At 39.8% G+C, this 14758-nt stretch overlaps 1 protein-coding gene across 1 annotated transcript in view; it reads right to left on the bottom strand.

Annotated features, from left to right (window-relative positions):
- Positions 1-14758, bottom strand: part of LOC139208597 (contactin-associated protein-like 5) — a 137616-nt gene that overhangs the window by 77592 nt on the left and 45266 nt on the right. The window contains exons 6-7 of the mRNA XM_070838317.1: positions 7027-7137; positions 4060-4253 (exon numbers count right to left, since the gene is read on the bottom strand). Of these exons, the coding sequence (XP_070694418.1) occupies positions 4060-4253; positions 7027-7137 (305 nt within the window). The remainder of the gene's footprint in view (positions 1-4059; positions 4254-7026; positions 7138-14758) is intronic.

Below are 14758 nucleotides of genomic sequence, written 5' to 3'. Positions count from 1 at the left end.
TTATCATGTTTCAGATGTCTATGAATTGTTAGCAGGTCCATTGAGGTGTAATTCCCCTCCAAACACTTTCAAATTCAAACAAAACTGTTTGAGACACAAAGAGGTCAGATTACACAATATTTCATAAGAAAATAAAGTTTAGAGAAAATCCCGCAACTTGTTGTAAAGAAAACACCAAACAACCCTAAAATTGATTGTTTTGTATTCTACAGAGATCGTCAGTGAAAATCTGTGGCAGTGTTGAGGATGTGATTATATCATGTTTAGCTCTAGTGAAGGGTAATGATGTCAGTACCTCATGTGGCTGACAGACAATCCTCACAGCTAACTGTTTATTACATAGCCCCAAATTCTATTACTTCATTATACTGTTCTGTGTCAACAACTGTTGGCTGTAGCAATCATTTGACACCACTAATGTGGAGGCTTAGGTTCAGTGTAATTTGACAGGTGGAGGGCTGCTGAGAGCCAACAGTCATTTAAGCAGCTCCTGCTCCCTTATTATACTCCTCAGCTCAGGTACTGGCACTGAGCTATTACCTTTGAACTTCACTTGTTAAAATGCCAGACGGATGTCAATTAGTATGAGCCAAAGGTCTGGGTGAATGCTGTGGTCGGCTAGCTCAGTGTGGGCTTCGTCACAGACGCCTCACTAATTAGCTGCCACTTATCCTGCCTCTTTTTTTAACCGTGATAGTGGTATGGCTCTAGGGATGGCTTTGTCAGTCTGTCCAACACATTGGTTCAGACTACTGCTTGGATTGCATGAGTTTGTAGAGAGTAGAGAGTCATACAGTTAAAGCTCCCAGCTGTGGCTCAATGAAGTTCATGTTTATGTAACGTTCTATTAGGGCAGCAGGATCAACGATGACTGGGATGACTGAAGCTGCTAACTTCATTTTCCTGTAATATCAAGATCAAGATGGCGCTGCGGATGGCCGCCATGGTACTTCGCTCTCTGGTACTTTGCATGTTTTTTTTCAAATTTTCTTACTGTACATAGAGAGACAAGTTTCACCGGAGTCAAATTCCTTGTTTGCTTGTACAAACTTGGCCAATAAAGTTGATTCTGATTCTGATATCCGAATATGTTACAATGTTTTTTAGGTTGTGTACGTATATTTACCCTGAAAGCTGACGATGAGTGGCTATTTTGAATGCTGCCAATTTCAATCAATCAATCAATCAATCTTTATTTACATAGCGCCAATTCAGAACAGCGTTATCTCAAGACGCTTTACATAAAGAGCAGGTCTAGACCAAACTCTTTTAATTAAGAGAGAGACCCAACGATTCAGGAATTCAAAATTAAGGATTCAAGAATTCCCACATGAGCAAGCATCACCCTTTGCTACCTATAGCCAAAGGCTGTTGGTAATTCCAGTTAATGTTTATATGCTTTCATGTCAGAGTTCTCTTTTCCAGGGAACTGTCACCCCCAGCTTTATGGGGTTGTTTCTTCTCACTTTTCTATTTCTTTTTTTAAAAAGTCCTTAAAAAATCTAATTTCTTTAGCGTCATCAAAATAAAATCATGTTCGTTATAACAGTGCTAATCTGTTGCCAAACTTTCAGCAGCAAGTCACATGCCTGACCACAGGTTAATGGACTCTGGACCTGCTATACAAAGTTTAAGGATGGGTATAAAACACTGTCAGTCTCTCCCTGCTTTCAGCAAATCAGACCGCACTGCCATCTTTCTTTGGCTGATGTATAAACAGCAACTGAAATAGGAAGTTCTGGTTAAGCAGGTCACACATTGGACAGACCAATCAGAAGCCACTCTTCAGGTTAATATGTGTGACGCACACTTCAACATGTTGTGGTGCAGCTCTGATGATGACTTCAATGTGTTTATACACTAAAACTAACTAATATAATATTTGATGATATTGTTAAAGGTGACCGCGTCACATCGATGAAACTCTGACAGCAGCATAAAGCAGTTAAAGAGGCCAAGCAACGATGTGGGAAGAAACTAGAATCACAATTAAAATGCACACCGACAGACACTTGTGGCAGAGACCACGGAGCATAACAGACTACAAGTCACAACATTGATGACGGTAACTGCAGACGTCTCTCTGACTCAACACTTTCTATGCATGCTTCAAGGATAACACTATCAGCCGCCGACAAGTCATCACATCTGGGGTGGGAGCCCCCACGAGAGAGGAGCATGCAGTCATGGTTCATCATTTTTCACCATTTTCTTTGTTAGACCTGTTCTGGAGCTAAAGTTTCACTACACTGTACGTTCTACTGTATATGATTGTGTATGTGACAATAAAACTTGATCTAATTTGATTTGAAATCTATATTTTGTCTAATATATTGGGGGGAGGAGTCACCGGGTGCAAAGCACATTATGCAATGTACACAGTTATGCACCAGCACAAGAGTGCAGCTGACGGTCGGTGATTCTGCTTTGGGCCCCTAGAAGTTTGAACTAACCCTGTTTTAGAACTTCATTATTCCAAACTCATGATGTTGTAGACAATACATTTTTAAACAAGTGTGGAGAAAGATACAAGAACAAAGAACAATTTAAAGCGACACACAACAGTGGTGTGGGGTTCATAGTCATATTCTCCATGCTCCTTCATTTTAACACAAAGACAGAAATGTCCATTGCTGTGACAGAGCGGCGGGGACCAATGGACTGAAAGTTACAAACCTGTTTTTACCTCCTAACAATTATTTTGTCTGTTTTTTTAACAACTGAATAATTTTGTAAAACAGCACAGATGCACCATAAACGGGGAGAATAGAATATCATGTGAATAGTTTATGAGCAACACACACACACACACACACCCCCACTGTTCCTAATGTTTTTTAATTAGTTAACTTCTACTCTGCTATGAACTCTAGAATCCTTCAACCTTTACTGGCTATTGATGTGTAAATGTTGGTTCTAGTTTTTAAATTGATTATTAATAGTTCCAAATTGATAGTTAAGTCAATCAATCAGTCAACTTATACAGCGGCAGTTAATGACAGTGTTATCACAAGACGCTTTCCATAAAGAGCAGGTCTGGATCACTTTTTTTTAAGAGAGAGACCAAACGATTCAGGAATTCAAAATTAAGGAGTCAAGAATCTCCACATTAGAAAGCATCAGGTATTAAACAGCGGCGAGGGAAAACTCCCCTTACACAACGATGCAGGCGTCTAGTCTTCCAATGAATTTTCAACTGGAATATGAACTGAAATCCAATGCTGAACTACAAATTAAAACTGTGATGTTCACCCACTGCATCAAATATAGAGATAAACTCTGATTCCATCCAGTGGTAGTCTCAAATGTTCACAGATTCAAAATTCTGGACCTGATCGAAAACAAAACTGTGAAAGCGAAGAACCTAGCATGCATGAACAAATTCTTATCAAAAACGAAACCATGGAAAGGGACCTGAGGAGAGGATAACTCCTGATTCAAAATGCAACGGACCTGGACAAACCTCCACCAACTAAAGAGCTGCCGCCGAGGAAAGATCAGAAATCCATATTATTTTCACACTCTGTTCTCTCTCAAAACCACATCCTGTAATGATGATGACACATCACATGAGCATAGCTAGAATCTGCTTGGATCCATATCAGACGTTTTGACACACAGACCTGAGACCCCACCTGGACTTAGATTGAACATAATTTGGATCCAACCCAACAAGAGTCCCAGGTCAGGTTTTTGTTACATGAAACTAAGTGGACCTTTGAAGATTTCCAATTCCAACATCCTTTCCTCACAATGAAACACCAACAGTGGTTATCAAGGGGGTTAAAACTGGCAGAAGTAATTATGATAGGAGAAAGGAGGAAGCCAAGTGACATAGTATAGAGTGAAAAAGTCCACGTAGGGAGGCTGACAGGTGGTTGGATGGGTCACACAAAGGGCTGTCACACAGGAGACTGGTGTCTGTGTCCAGCGTAAAGTCCAAAAATCAATCAGGAAGTGGACCTCAAAGGAAAAATTCCACTAAATGTAATTCTAACATAGCCTAAGCAGCCTAAGCAACTCATCAGAAATGCTGTAAAAAAACCTGCAAAGACTCACCCCTCCTCCGTCCTCCTGTCTGTACTGTTTCCAGACCTGGCCTGTGTCACTGTAGAGCAGCAGGTATCTGCTAACCCAGTCTGAGCTGGCCGAGCGTCCCTGTGTGGCTACAGCCGTCACCTCCATCCGATCCCTTAGGTCCACCTGGAGCCAGGGGTCCCGGTCTGTCACCATGGGAGACCAGCCTCCTGCTCCTTGGAAGAGCACAAAAACACATCCATTAAATATCCATTTAAACGTAGCAGTGTGTCACTGCTTGTCTCTGACAGACGCAGCTGTTCTTTTCATGCCTAACACTCACATTGTGTCAGCAGCCAATGTACTTGCGCCCATCTCTCAGCCAATGGGCGCGCTGGTCTTTAGATGAAGTGTTGTCAGGCACACTGTTTATGCATTTCTACCTTCAGCCAGCAGGGGGCCGTCTCCCCTGGCTCTGCCTTTAGGGATGAATACTTTTGAATTTGCCTTTATATACCACATAAAAAAATGTTCACCATACCCATGTTTGGTATCTTTTTATTCCAGCTATATGATCTGATAGTTATTTTTTCACTTTAACCTACGTTATTTACATATTGGGCCCAAAAATACACAAAAAATCAAATCATCAAATCCGAATTGAAAAAATATACTATTTCTTACAACATACAAAACATGCTCAATGAACTGTTTTGGAACTTGAAAAAGTAAACATAGGTCGCTAATATGAACATATAAAGGTACAATTTAAATATAGTAAAACTATATACACATTTTCCCCATAAAAAGCATGTATATTTACAGGCATTTTTGACCATGTTAGCTGCACTAGCTGACAAGTCGCCACTAGCTCCCGCTGCTAACGCCGCGGTTGACTTCCGGTTCGGCGATTTTGGCGCCTCCCCCGATTCACGTCAGACTTCTCTGGTATATTCATCACGTAGAGTAGTATCAGCAGATTCGATTCCGTTTTGTAAAATGACAAAAAATGACGAATATATCGAAAGAAATGCCACGCCTGCCCATCCCATCCCACTTTTACGTACTATCAACTATGTACTATCAAATTAAAACTATCATATCTCCGGTTTTACATGATCTGTCAACGTCAAATAAAAACTGGGAGAGAGTTTCAAATCTGCACTTTCGAGTGAAGTTGACAGCAGCGCCCAGGTGATCTAGTTTTTTTTGTTACGGCGCGTCACGTGATCTGATCACGCCGGTGCGGTGCCGATTGCGGACCTCTACAGGCCCGTACGTACTCCGCAAGAACAGAGAAATGTGTTCTCTCCTCTTGCTGCTTGTTCTCGACAACATCATCTGGGCAGAACTTTTTTTCTCGTGTGGTGTCCAAGAACTATTGTGTGATTGGTCAGAAATTTGAAGTGGGCGTGGTTAATGCAGACAAGCAGAAATGTCATTCCCACGCGTGACGTGTGCTGCAGTGGGAGGGCCCTATGAGGACTTCCCGGGAGTTCTGCACTTGAGTAGAACTAACTTTGTTCTTATTCTTGCCACCTCGAGAAAACTAACAAATTTCTCTGTTCTTGTGGAGTATGTATAGACCTTAAGGGTTAAGGCATCAGCACCTGGCTTTCAAAGAGGATGGGCAGGTGACACTCATTGGTTTTAATACCTGTTATGCCAACAAATAGACCTACGATTAATAAAAAGACTCGGTACAACTCGTGCTTCACACCTTACTTTGCGCCCTGAATATGTATTTTTTAAAGAGCAGAAGTGGAGTAGGACACTCTGCTAAATACACTGAGACTGTGCACTTCAGCCCATGCGCTATAGGTAATTTAAATAGGGCCTTAAGTCTTACTCTGCTTTGCCAGTTAGTTTAGTACACAAACGTCAGTGCAGACCTGATGTGTGCAAATTGAATGTTTGTGAAGAGAAGACTTTCAGGTAAGGGAGCTCTTCATCTGCAACATCCAACATGAACGGTGAACTGAGAGCTAAAGTCCTGTCCTTTTCCAAACTGGCCTCTCAATCACAAGCAAAGAAATTATTACATGATTAGTGTCTTTTTTTTTAACGTTTTTATGGAAAGCACATCACCTCTACAGCTTCACTGATGTCTTTGTAGCTCACCTACATGTATGTGGGTATCATGCCTAAAATAGCACTGCTTACAAAAACACACACCAGACAAGATGAAATAGTCGGGGTAATGGATCCCTTGGGCTAATGAGATGCTAAAACACTGCACAACTCTAGAATATTATGTTTATCAAACTTTGAAGCTAGTGGAGCACAGGTTAACTATACATTTCTACACTCTATTTCAAGCTTTATCAGCTCAAATAAGGTTATTATATAACCTTTTTTCAGCTTTTTAGATGACTAATAACTAATGTCTTATCTCATTGTTCTGTGAAAGCCCTAAGCTATAAGCTCACTACCTAACAATGGTAACTTCGGCCATTACACAGAATTTGAAATGAAATGTCCTCAGGTGCAAGTTGGGCTGTTAAATTGGGTCTTTAAAACGCAGGTACATTGATAACATAACAGTTCTTCCTCTAAATGGAATCGAGACATACATTTTTTAAATTGGTATTAAATCCAAAACTAATTTCTCTTAATTCTTTGAGCAAGATACAGGGCTGTTTTGTTTTAACCCAACATACTTCAAATCAAAGAGCTCAAACCCAGAAGTTTAGGACAGTAAATATGCAACTACCGCAAACTTCATTTCCTCTGAAGCATCAAACAAACATTTCACAACTGTGACACTGCACTTGGAATTACTCTGAACTGTACCAGGTCTGAAAAGGATGTTACATGCAAGGTCTCGCTGCTGAGTTTGGTGCCTGGATAGCAAGAAAAGTGACTTTTATGTAATTCAAGTGCATCCCATTTATTTACACGTATGAGGGGATTTCTCATAGTGCTGCCAAATTCATTTTTCTTTGCAACAGGAGGTTGCTAAGATAGCTGCTCAGTGCCTGAAATGTCAACGTTACAAGAGATACTTACCATCTCTTCTGTTGAGCTTGGCATTGTGAGCAGCATAACTGGTGGAGGACTGTGACGAGCTCTGGAAGGATGATTGTGGTAATGTGGACACCAAAGGACTGTTGCAGTTATCTACGGGAAGAAATTGAAAAACTATGAGCCATTAACATCATTTTTAAAATGAAACTATTTCAGATAATAAAATACAACCGATTTTGAAACACAGATTTTGATAGTGTCAGACGTATGAAATGTGAAAACTTCACCAAACTAAAAGCCATTGATGTTTTGTTCCACCACTGAGGAGGTCTTGTTTTTACTTCTGTTTGTCAATTGGTAGCATGTTGGAAGAGTAATGCATTCAGGCCATGTATGAAGGAACAAGTACAGCTATATTTGATTTAATATAAGGATTGCATAATGTGTTTGTGAGTTGTTGTTTTTTCAACATTTCTCTGCATTTTTTGAATGAACTTCGTAGATAGAATAAGATGGATCACTGCACTAATCACAAATAAATCACAAATAAAGTTACTATGGATTTCTAATTATTCTGCTGAGAAAGAAAGAAACAAAAAATCCACCCTTGAGAAGTTTAAGTTGTTAGCTGAAAATAAATCATCAGCCTGTCAGATGTAAAGAGTTTTAAGGCAAGAATGGTGGAGGAAAGCCATGGCTGGCTCACTCATCCAGTTTTCAAATCTCGCTCCAACAGTCCATTAACTCCTGTGGTGACCTCTGTAAACAGGCCAGAGAAGCCTGCAGTTGTCTGTATGTGTGTGTGTGTGTTTGCTCTGTTTTATCCAGCGGTGTGAGATTAAAGGACTTGCAACATAGAGGAGCGAATAAATGCCAAGCACAGCATACTGCTGCGCCATGTTCTGGCACAGGCCTTTCACCCATGAGGCAGCTGTTTGTGTCTGCAGTTGTGTGAAACCAAAAGCCAACACTGACCTATTTCAATTGACTTAAAGTAACGTCACATGTGTAACACATCTTACATCATTTCTGCCTGTTCCATATCTAACATACTTCTTTTAAACAAACCAAACTAAACTGTGACCATAGTGGCTGGTCCCCATACCTTTTTCAGGGTGATGAAAACACTCATATATGTTGTTTTGGGAGCCATTGAAAATTGACCTTTACTGTCATTTTAGTATGAGGACATGCTGACATGCTCAGTGAAGATGAAGAATTAGGGGGCCTGGTGCTGCCACCACTGCATTCAGTTTCAGTCAATAGGAGAGACTCCTGAGGAAATGTGAAACAGGAGCCATTAGCAGGCAGCGTGAACGCTACAATGACAGTTACTTGCTTTACTTTGCAAAAGTAAATGAAATATCAGAGAAAAAAAAATATTAGAAAAAGAAATAGAAAATTTAAACTAATATGAAATAGAATAAAATGAAAGACTCAAGAGTAAAGACAGGACTATCACATTTACTTTATTATGTACTAAATGTACACTGTACAATAATAGTAATATACTGTAATATATTGTACATTAGTGCAAACCAAGTAGCTATTGCTAAAAGATGTATATTGACTGTCTTTTGCTATATTTTGATTTAAGAAAAATCAGAAACTCATGGTACTGTAAAAGTCAAACGTTTAACTGCAGGTTGGTCACTTAGTCAAACAGTCCTTTTGCTAAAATGTAAAAATCACTGTTTATGGTTTTAGCGGTAATTGAATGCTGCAGCATTTTCCCAGCCAATTTGTGCAATACACTCCTACAACATTGTCGAATTGGCAATGTACAGTTAAAAACCTACATTACCCACAATGCAGTTTGACTATCAACAGTTCCGTCATAGATTAAGATCTGTTATGCTAGTAACAGCTAATGTAGCATCAAGTCACAAGTAGAAATGATGAGCAGGCTATAGAGTTACACTCCACATCCCAAACTCTTTTTAATTTTCAAATTTGTAGTGTTCAACCCCGACCAATGCTGACTCTAGTGACGATGCCAGTACCCTTCTACACCAATATCAGATGCTCAGAGCAACTACTCCAGCCATCCCTTCATTTCAAATGGCTCTTATTCCCAGTTTGACAAATACTGATGCCCATGACCATCTAATATTGCTACAGGCATACCGGACCTTCGTCTCCAATGTCTACTTATTTATCACACCAAGGTGACATTTCAAGCAATTGAGATGGCAACAGAAGTGTCTGTGGTGGCTATCTCAGCCCCCTGGCAGCTAAAACCCCAAAATATCACTTTGGTGTGACAAATAAGTAGACAGTGGAGCAGCAGTTTGCAAGCTCTTTATTTATTTCGTTATTTGTTAACTTTGGGCAAAGCATCTGCCCTCTTTTCGTTTGGATGTGCATGCATACTTATTGATGTCCATCTTCTCATCTCACTCTCAAAAAGAAAGCAAAAATCTGTATTTGCCATCAAACTATAAATATAACTTTACTGGTCTAAGCATGCAAAACTGCCTCTATTGTCCTGCAATCAGTTGCAACTACATGATCTCAACCACTCTCAGGTTAGTCCTGTAAAAGCTTCAGTCAGTGCTTTTCCTCTCCATTCCATCAAACCCCCACATAGGACAAATGAGACCTTGACGTCCTGGAAAAGCGAAAACAAACCAATAACATTTTTATGGCATATGACATGTTCTTAAATTGACACGTGGAGCCATAACTGTCAGGCTCTGCGGGCACTAAAACCATTTCTCCATGTGCAAAATGTGCATCTTATAAACCCTGTTGGTTGTGAGCCAAATGCCAAGCTGTCAGTCACAAAGACTTATGGATGGTGGCTGATTTGGCTGCTGCTCACCGCCTCCTTGGCCTGTGGGATAATTGAAAATCCTCTACAGCCATGAATGTGATTGTGTTATTGCACACTCTCTATGCAAAGCTTCGGGCTTAAATCTCATATTCATGCGAGCCCAGACGCACATCTGCATGCAACGGCACAAACACACGACTGTGACCGAGCGTGAAAACTCTTGAAGCCATAAATACATCAAGTGTTGGAAAAAGAAGCAAAGCAAAGACTTTGAAGTACTGCAGTGATGTTTGTTTGTACAGGCCAAGAGTGTGGCAGCTGCACACAACAAAAGGAGTCAGCTCCACACCACCAGAGGTTATCACTGATGTTTGGGATAAAAATAATGAATGCCACCATTTCCTCCGTCCGTCCTATCAGTTCGCTGTGGGGAACAATCATGCAGTGACATGTACAAAGATGGATGACTGCAAACAGGCAGTGAGCTCCCACTGCACTCTTTGGCCTTTAAGATGATAGTTCAGTTTAAAGTTTAATTTCAGTTTATTCACAAAAGAATTCATAAGTACAGTTGTGTAAGTTATAATGGGAATAGGCGAAATGGGACACACTGATGAGCGATCTGGGGCTTGAGAATTGGGGCCCAGACACTAAAGATGTTCATCAGTTAATGAAGAGCTCCATAAAGATGTCTGAATCTGTAATTTACTTTGCATAAATGAACTTTTCAGTAAAAGAACATAGTAGCATATCTGAAAGACAAAGTAAAAATACTCAACATTTGTACTAATATGAACATTTTCTTTGCATACGCTGGATGAAATACAAGGCTTTAATTGAAATGCCTAATTGAAGAGTGCAGCTATCATCAATAATTAGATCTTTAATCAAATGAATCCTTTTTGTTTACATTCAGCCCTGTTTAAGAGCTGAAAAAAAGTATGCATGCACATCTAGGAGGTGTAATGCCAGTCTAACACAATTGCTTTTAACATTTCAACGACTTCAACATTGCAAATATGTGGTTACTTTGAAACACAAGTAAAAAGTTGGATCCATGGATTGCTGCTGTGGGTTGTTGGCCGCCACCACTTAAGTAATATTAGTCATGTTATTATTATTCATATATTCAGGAATTTATTTATCACTTATTTCTAGAACAATACAGGTCCGCTGTGTCTTGCACAACATCGTCATGAAACGTGATGTATCACTTATGTATGTATGTATGTATGTATGTCCTGACCCCACTCCTGGGACAAGCATACTTGCTGTCCAAGTTCGACAGCTGTTAGTTGCTGATTTGTAAATAAAAAATGTAAAATGAATGAGTTTTACACTGTGATCATTTATAATTTATATTAATCAAGAAACACATCACTTTAAAAAAAGGGTTTCACTGCATCTTTAAGTGTCACTGAGAATGTGGCAAGTATTAAAGCCATTTGCAGAAGCTTCAGTGCCATTCTCTCTTGGTTGTCCAGTACCACATCCAAAATCAGACGTTGGGAAGTTGAATGGGACATGTGCGCATGCTTGAGGGTACTGCTGCAGGATGGTACTGGCTGTGAGGTGCTAGGTTAAGCTCCAGAATGGTCGCCTCAGTGGGGTCATTGTAACGACTTTTCCTTTTGTGTTGTTGCATTTTTTAGTCTATACTGGAAAAAGCAAATGTTTAAATTGTGACTAAAAACGTAACACTTTTTTTATTTTTATTTAAAAAGAGACACTTTTTAAACAAATGTTGAACAGGAGATCACCGTCAAGTTTCTTCACTCTTTCAACATTAATTTGAGGTAATTTTACTCTGTGCAGCTTCCCCACTTGAAAAGGATGATCCCTTCTACACAGGCTCGAGCTGGATTCCACTCAATAACCAAACTGTTGTTGATTTTCCTTCTTTAGTTTGCAGTTAGTTTAGTAATTAAGTGGCATCGAAGTGGCATGGTATCAAGGTGAAAAAACCTTTAAACAGAGACAAAGGAAAAATGTTCACATTATTAAATATAAACAGATTGTCCCCTCATTCAGCCCAATAATGCACCACATACATCTTTACAGCATTTTGCACAAATTTTAACCAAATTTTAACATTTACCTTATCAACATTTTAAAATATTTTATCAAACTTTTTTAGCATTTTATACTTTTTTACTTATGTTTTTAAGTTATTTATTTAAAGTGCATAAAGTGAGTAAAGTGCAAATCTCCACAGCGTTTTTGAATTATATCTTTTGCAACTTCGTTTGTCCGTGGCTTCCTTCTGCGTCAGTCTTTCCCCCAGGAGCCGTGTGCGCCCGTTTTTTTATCCCAGGTAGCAACCCCGCGGCCGCCCCCACTGTTGCCGTTTTACTCCTTTTGGAACTCCTGTTTGACGCTTACTCACCAAAATAATCCACTGTTTTTAGGTTTTACACACTGATCTTTACCTGTTAAATGTGTCATATTCCGTGACTTTAAATCTACAATTTTTTAGGTAAAATCATATTGTAAGGTCTGAAAATCCATGTAACCTTCTGAGTTTGAGACAGGAGGTCTAGGAAGCCATCCACACGTGGACCAGATCTGTGTCCAAATCTCAACTGATGGCAAACTTCAGAATGGCGTCTCTCCACAAATGGCCTTGGTCCAGCTCAGATAACTCCAGTTGCCCGTGTGTCTCCCATATTTTGCTTTTTCTTTGCTTTTTTCCGTGCTGCACTGTCTTTAGGTTTTTGGCCATTCTTCACTTCTCTCTTAACTTCTCTTTTCAGTTTCTGTGTGTGTGTGTGTGTGTGTGTGTGTGCACGGCCCCGCAGTTTCATGCTCTTCTATGGGAATTGGACAGGCGTAAAGGTCTATACATACTCCGCAAGAACAGAGAAATTTGTTAGTTTTCTCGAGGTGGCAAGAACAAGAACAAAGTTCGTTCTGGCCAGGACATTTCATACTTCACGAGAAACTCAAGTGCAGAACTCCTGGGAAGTCTTCACAGGGCCCTCCCACTGCAGCACACGTCACGCGTGATTTTCGCTTTTCCGCATTAACCACGCCCACTTCAAATTTCTGACCAATCACGCAATAGTTCTTGGACACCACACGAGAGAAAAGTTCTGCCCAGATGATGCGTCGAGAACAAGCTGCAAGAACTCCCAAACCAGGGCTGCAAGAAAAGAATGATGTCATTTTTTTCTCACAGCCCTGCGAGAGAGAACACATTTCTCTGTTCTTGCGGAGTACGTACAAGCCTTTAACCGATGCTAATTAGGTACAAGTGGAACATGCTATGAATACAACAGACTTTTCTTAAAAACAAATTTCAGAGAAAACTTATTAAACATTGCTGAATGATGCCCAATGTTTTTTTTTTGACCTGAGCATCACTCATCACACTGTTAATACCATTTAACAGGGAACCAGTGTCAAAGAGTGGACTTCATCTTTTTCTGTTTTAGAGCACAAAATTCAAAAATAAAATTCTACACATGAAGCTGTCACGTCCTTCGCCGTGTCTCTGCCTGTTTCTCGGTGTCTCCCCGTGTATTGTCATAACGCTGCTCATTCTCCCAGCTCCACTTTCCCAGCCTGCCTGCACACCTGGTTTCAAACAGCTCATCATCTCCCTCTGCTAACACACCTGCCATCCATCAGTTCATCACCTCCTGTGTTCTTACCCCAGTAAACATCGGCTGTGTTCAGAATGGCATACTATTGCCTACAGCCTACTCAAACAGTATGGACTGCATACCGTCAACTACATGAACTATTAAGTATGCCATTAACAGCCGACACACTTGAAGTATGCTCAAGTAAGACAGTCATGTGACTGCATCACATGTCACAACTGTATCAATCACTACATTACCAGTCTGAGCTTCCAATGTAAGAAAATTGTTTGTGGCAAATGTAAATCAACATTACCTCCTCCACAGAATGTAATATTGTCTAGTCAGCTTAAAAAATATTTCTCTACAGTACAGGCATATAAAAGCACCCAATTTTCCACCAACTTGTGGCATGACGTCCTGGGTTCTGGGAAGCTCCTTCTTCATTTACTTGCCATCGGCCCTAATGATTTTACCTAACCATGTCTCTTGCCGGCCACTGTGTGACAGTAATAGTAGTGCAGTGACAACAAAGACAATCAGCTTGTTGTCTGTGGTGCATGATTCATATGTGCATGAATTTAGACTGAATTTGGAGAGGTCTATCAAATTAAATTGGATACAAACTTCTCTTTTTTTTTGCCTTTTGAAACTAATATAACTACACAGTAAATCATTTTCCAGTAGGACTTCTGTAGGTCTTGGGAGCACAGAAGCTGTACTATGCTGTAATTATGAGATTTTATCATTGTTTTTCTCTTTATCTGTCCGCATCAGTCCGTGGCAGTCTGGAGGGCACACTGCCGGTCAAAAACATGTGCTTGGTAAGTCAAAAATACGACCGGCTAATGATATGATCTGTTTTAATTTATTTCTCCTCCGATTCTGAAAAATGTTGGGGTTTTTTGTCCGTTTTTTTACAGTGGAAGCAGCTTGACCGTCACTGTCACCGCTCTATTGTTAAACATTTCTAAACATAAAAACATGACAGTGTCCATGATAGCTGAGCAATATGGACTACCGTTATGGCCATCAGTTTGAATTATTTCCTCGATTCTTAAAAAAAACTATTTTTTTGTCCAGCAGGAGTCATGTAGAATCTTCATAATAATATCTGTTACTGTCCAGGTTGAGACCTTTCTAATGATGTATTTGGTTTAGCTCTATGACAAAATTTAAAGGCATCCCAGCCCTAGTTTCATAGAGCACTTTGAAGACAGACTTTTGGAAATGACGTAAATAAAGTAAGATTAAGATGGACTTTATTGAGCAACAAAGGCAGGGGCAAGATAAGCAACAATAGAAAGTAAGCCACAAAAAATAAGCGACAGTATTAAGATAAGCAATAGTAGATAAATATATATTGTAATAATAATAAATATTTACACTGTGTACACCTTTCACTCATAGTGGA

The sequence above is a fragment of the Pempheris klunzingeri genome, chromosome 10, assembly GCF_042242105.1.
Source record: "Pempheris klunzingeri isolate RE-2024b chromosome 10, fPemKlu1.hap1, whole genome shotgun sequence".
Taxonomy (NCBI): Eukaryota; Metazoa; Chordata; class Actinopteri; order Acropomatiformes; family Pempheridae; genus Pempheris; species Pempheris klunzingeri.
The sequence above is the reverse complement of the archived record's forward strand: the minus strand, read 5'-3'. Positions and strand labels throughout refer to the sequence as shown.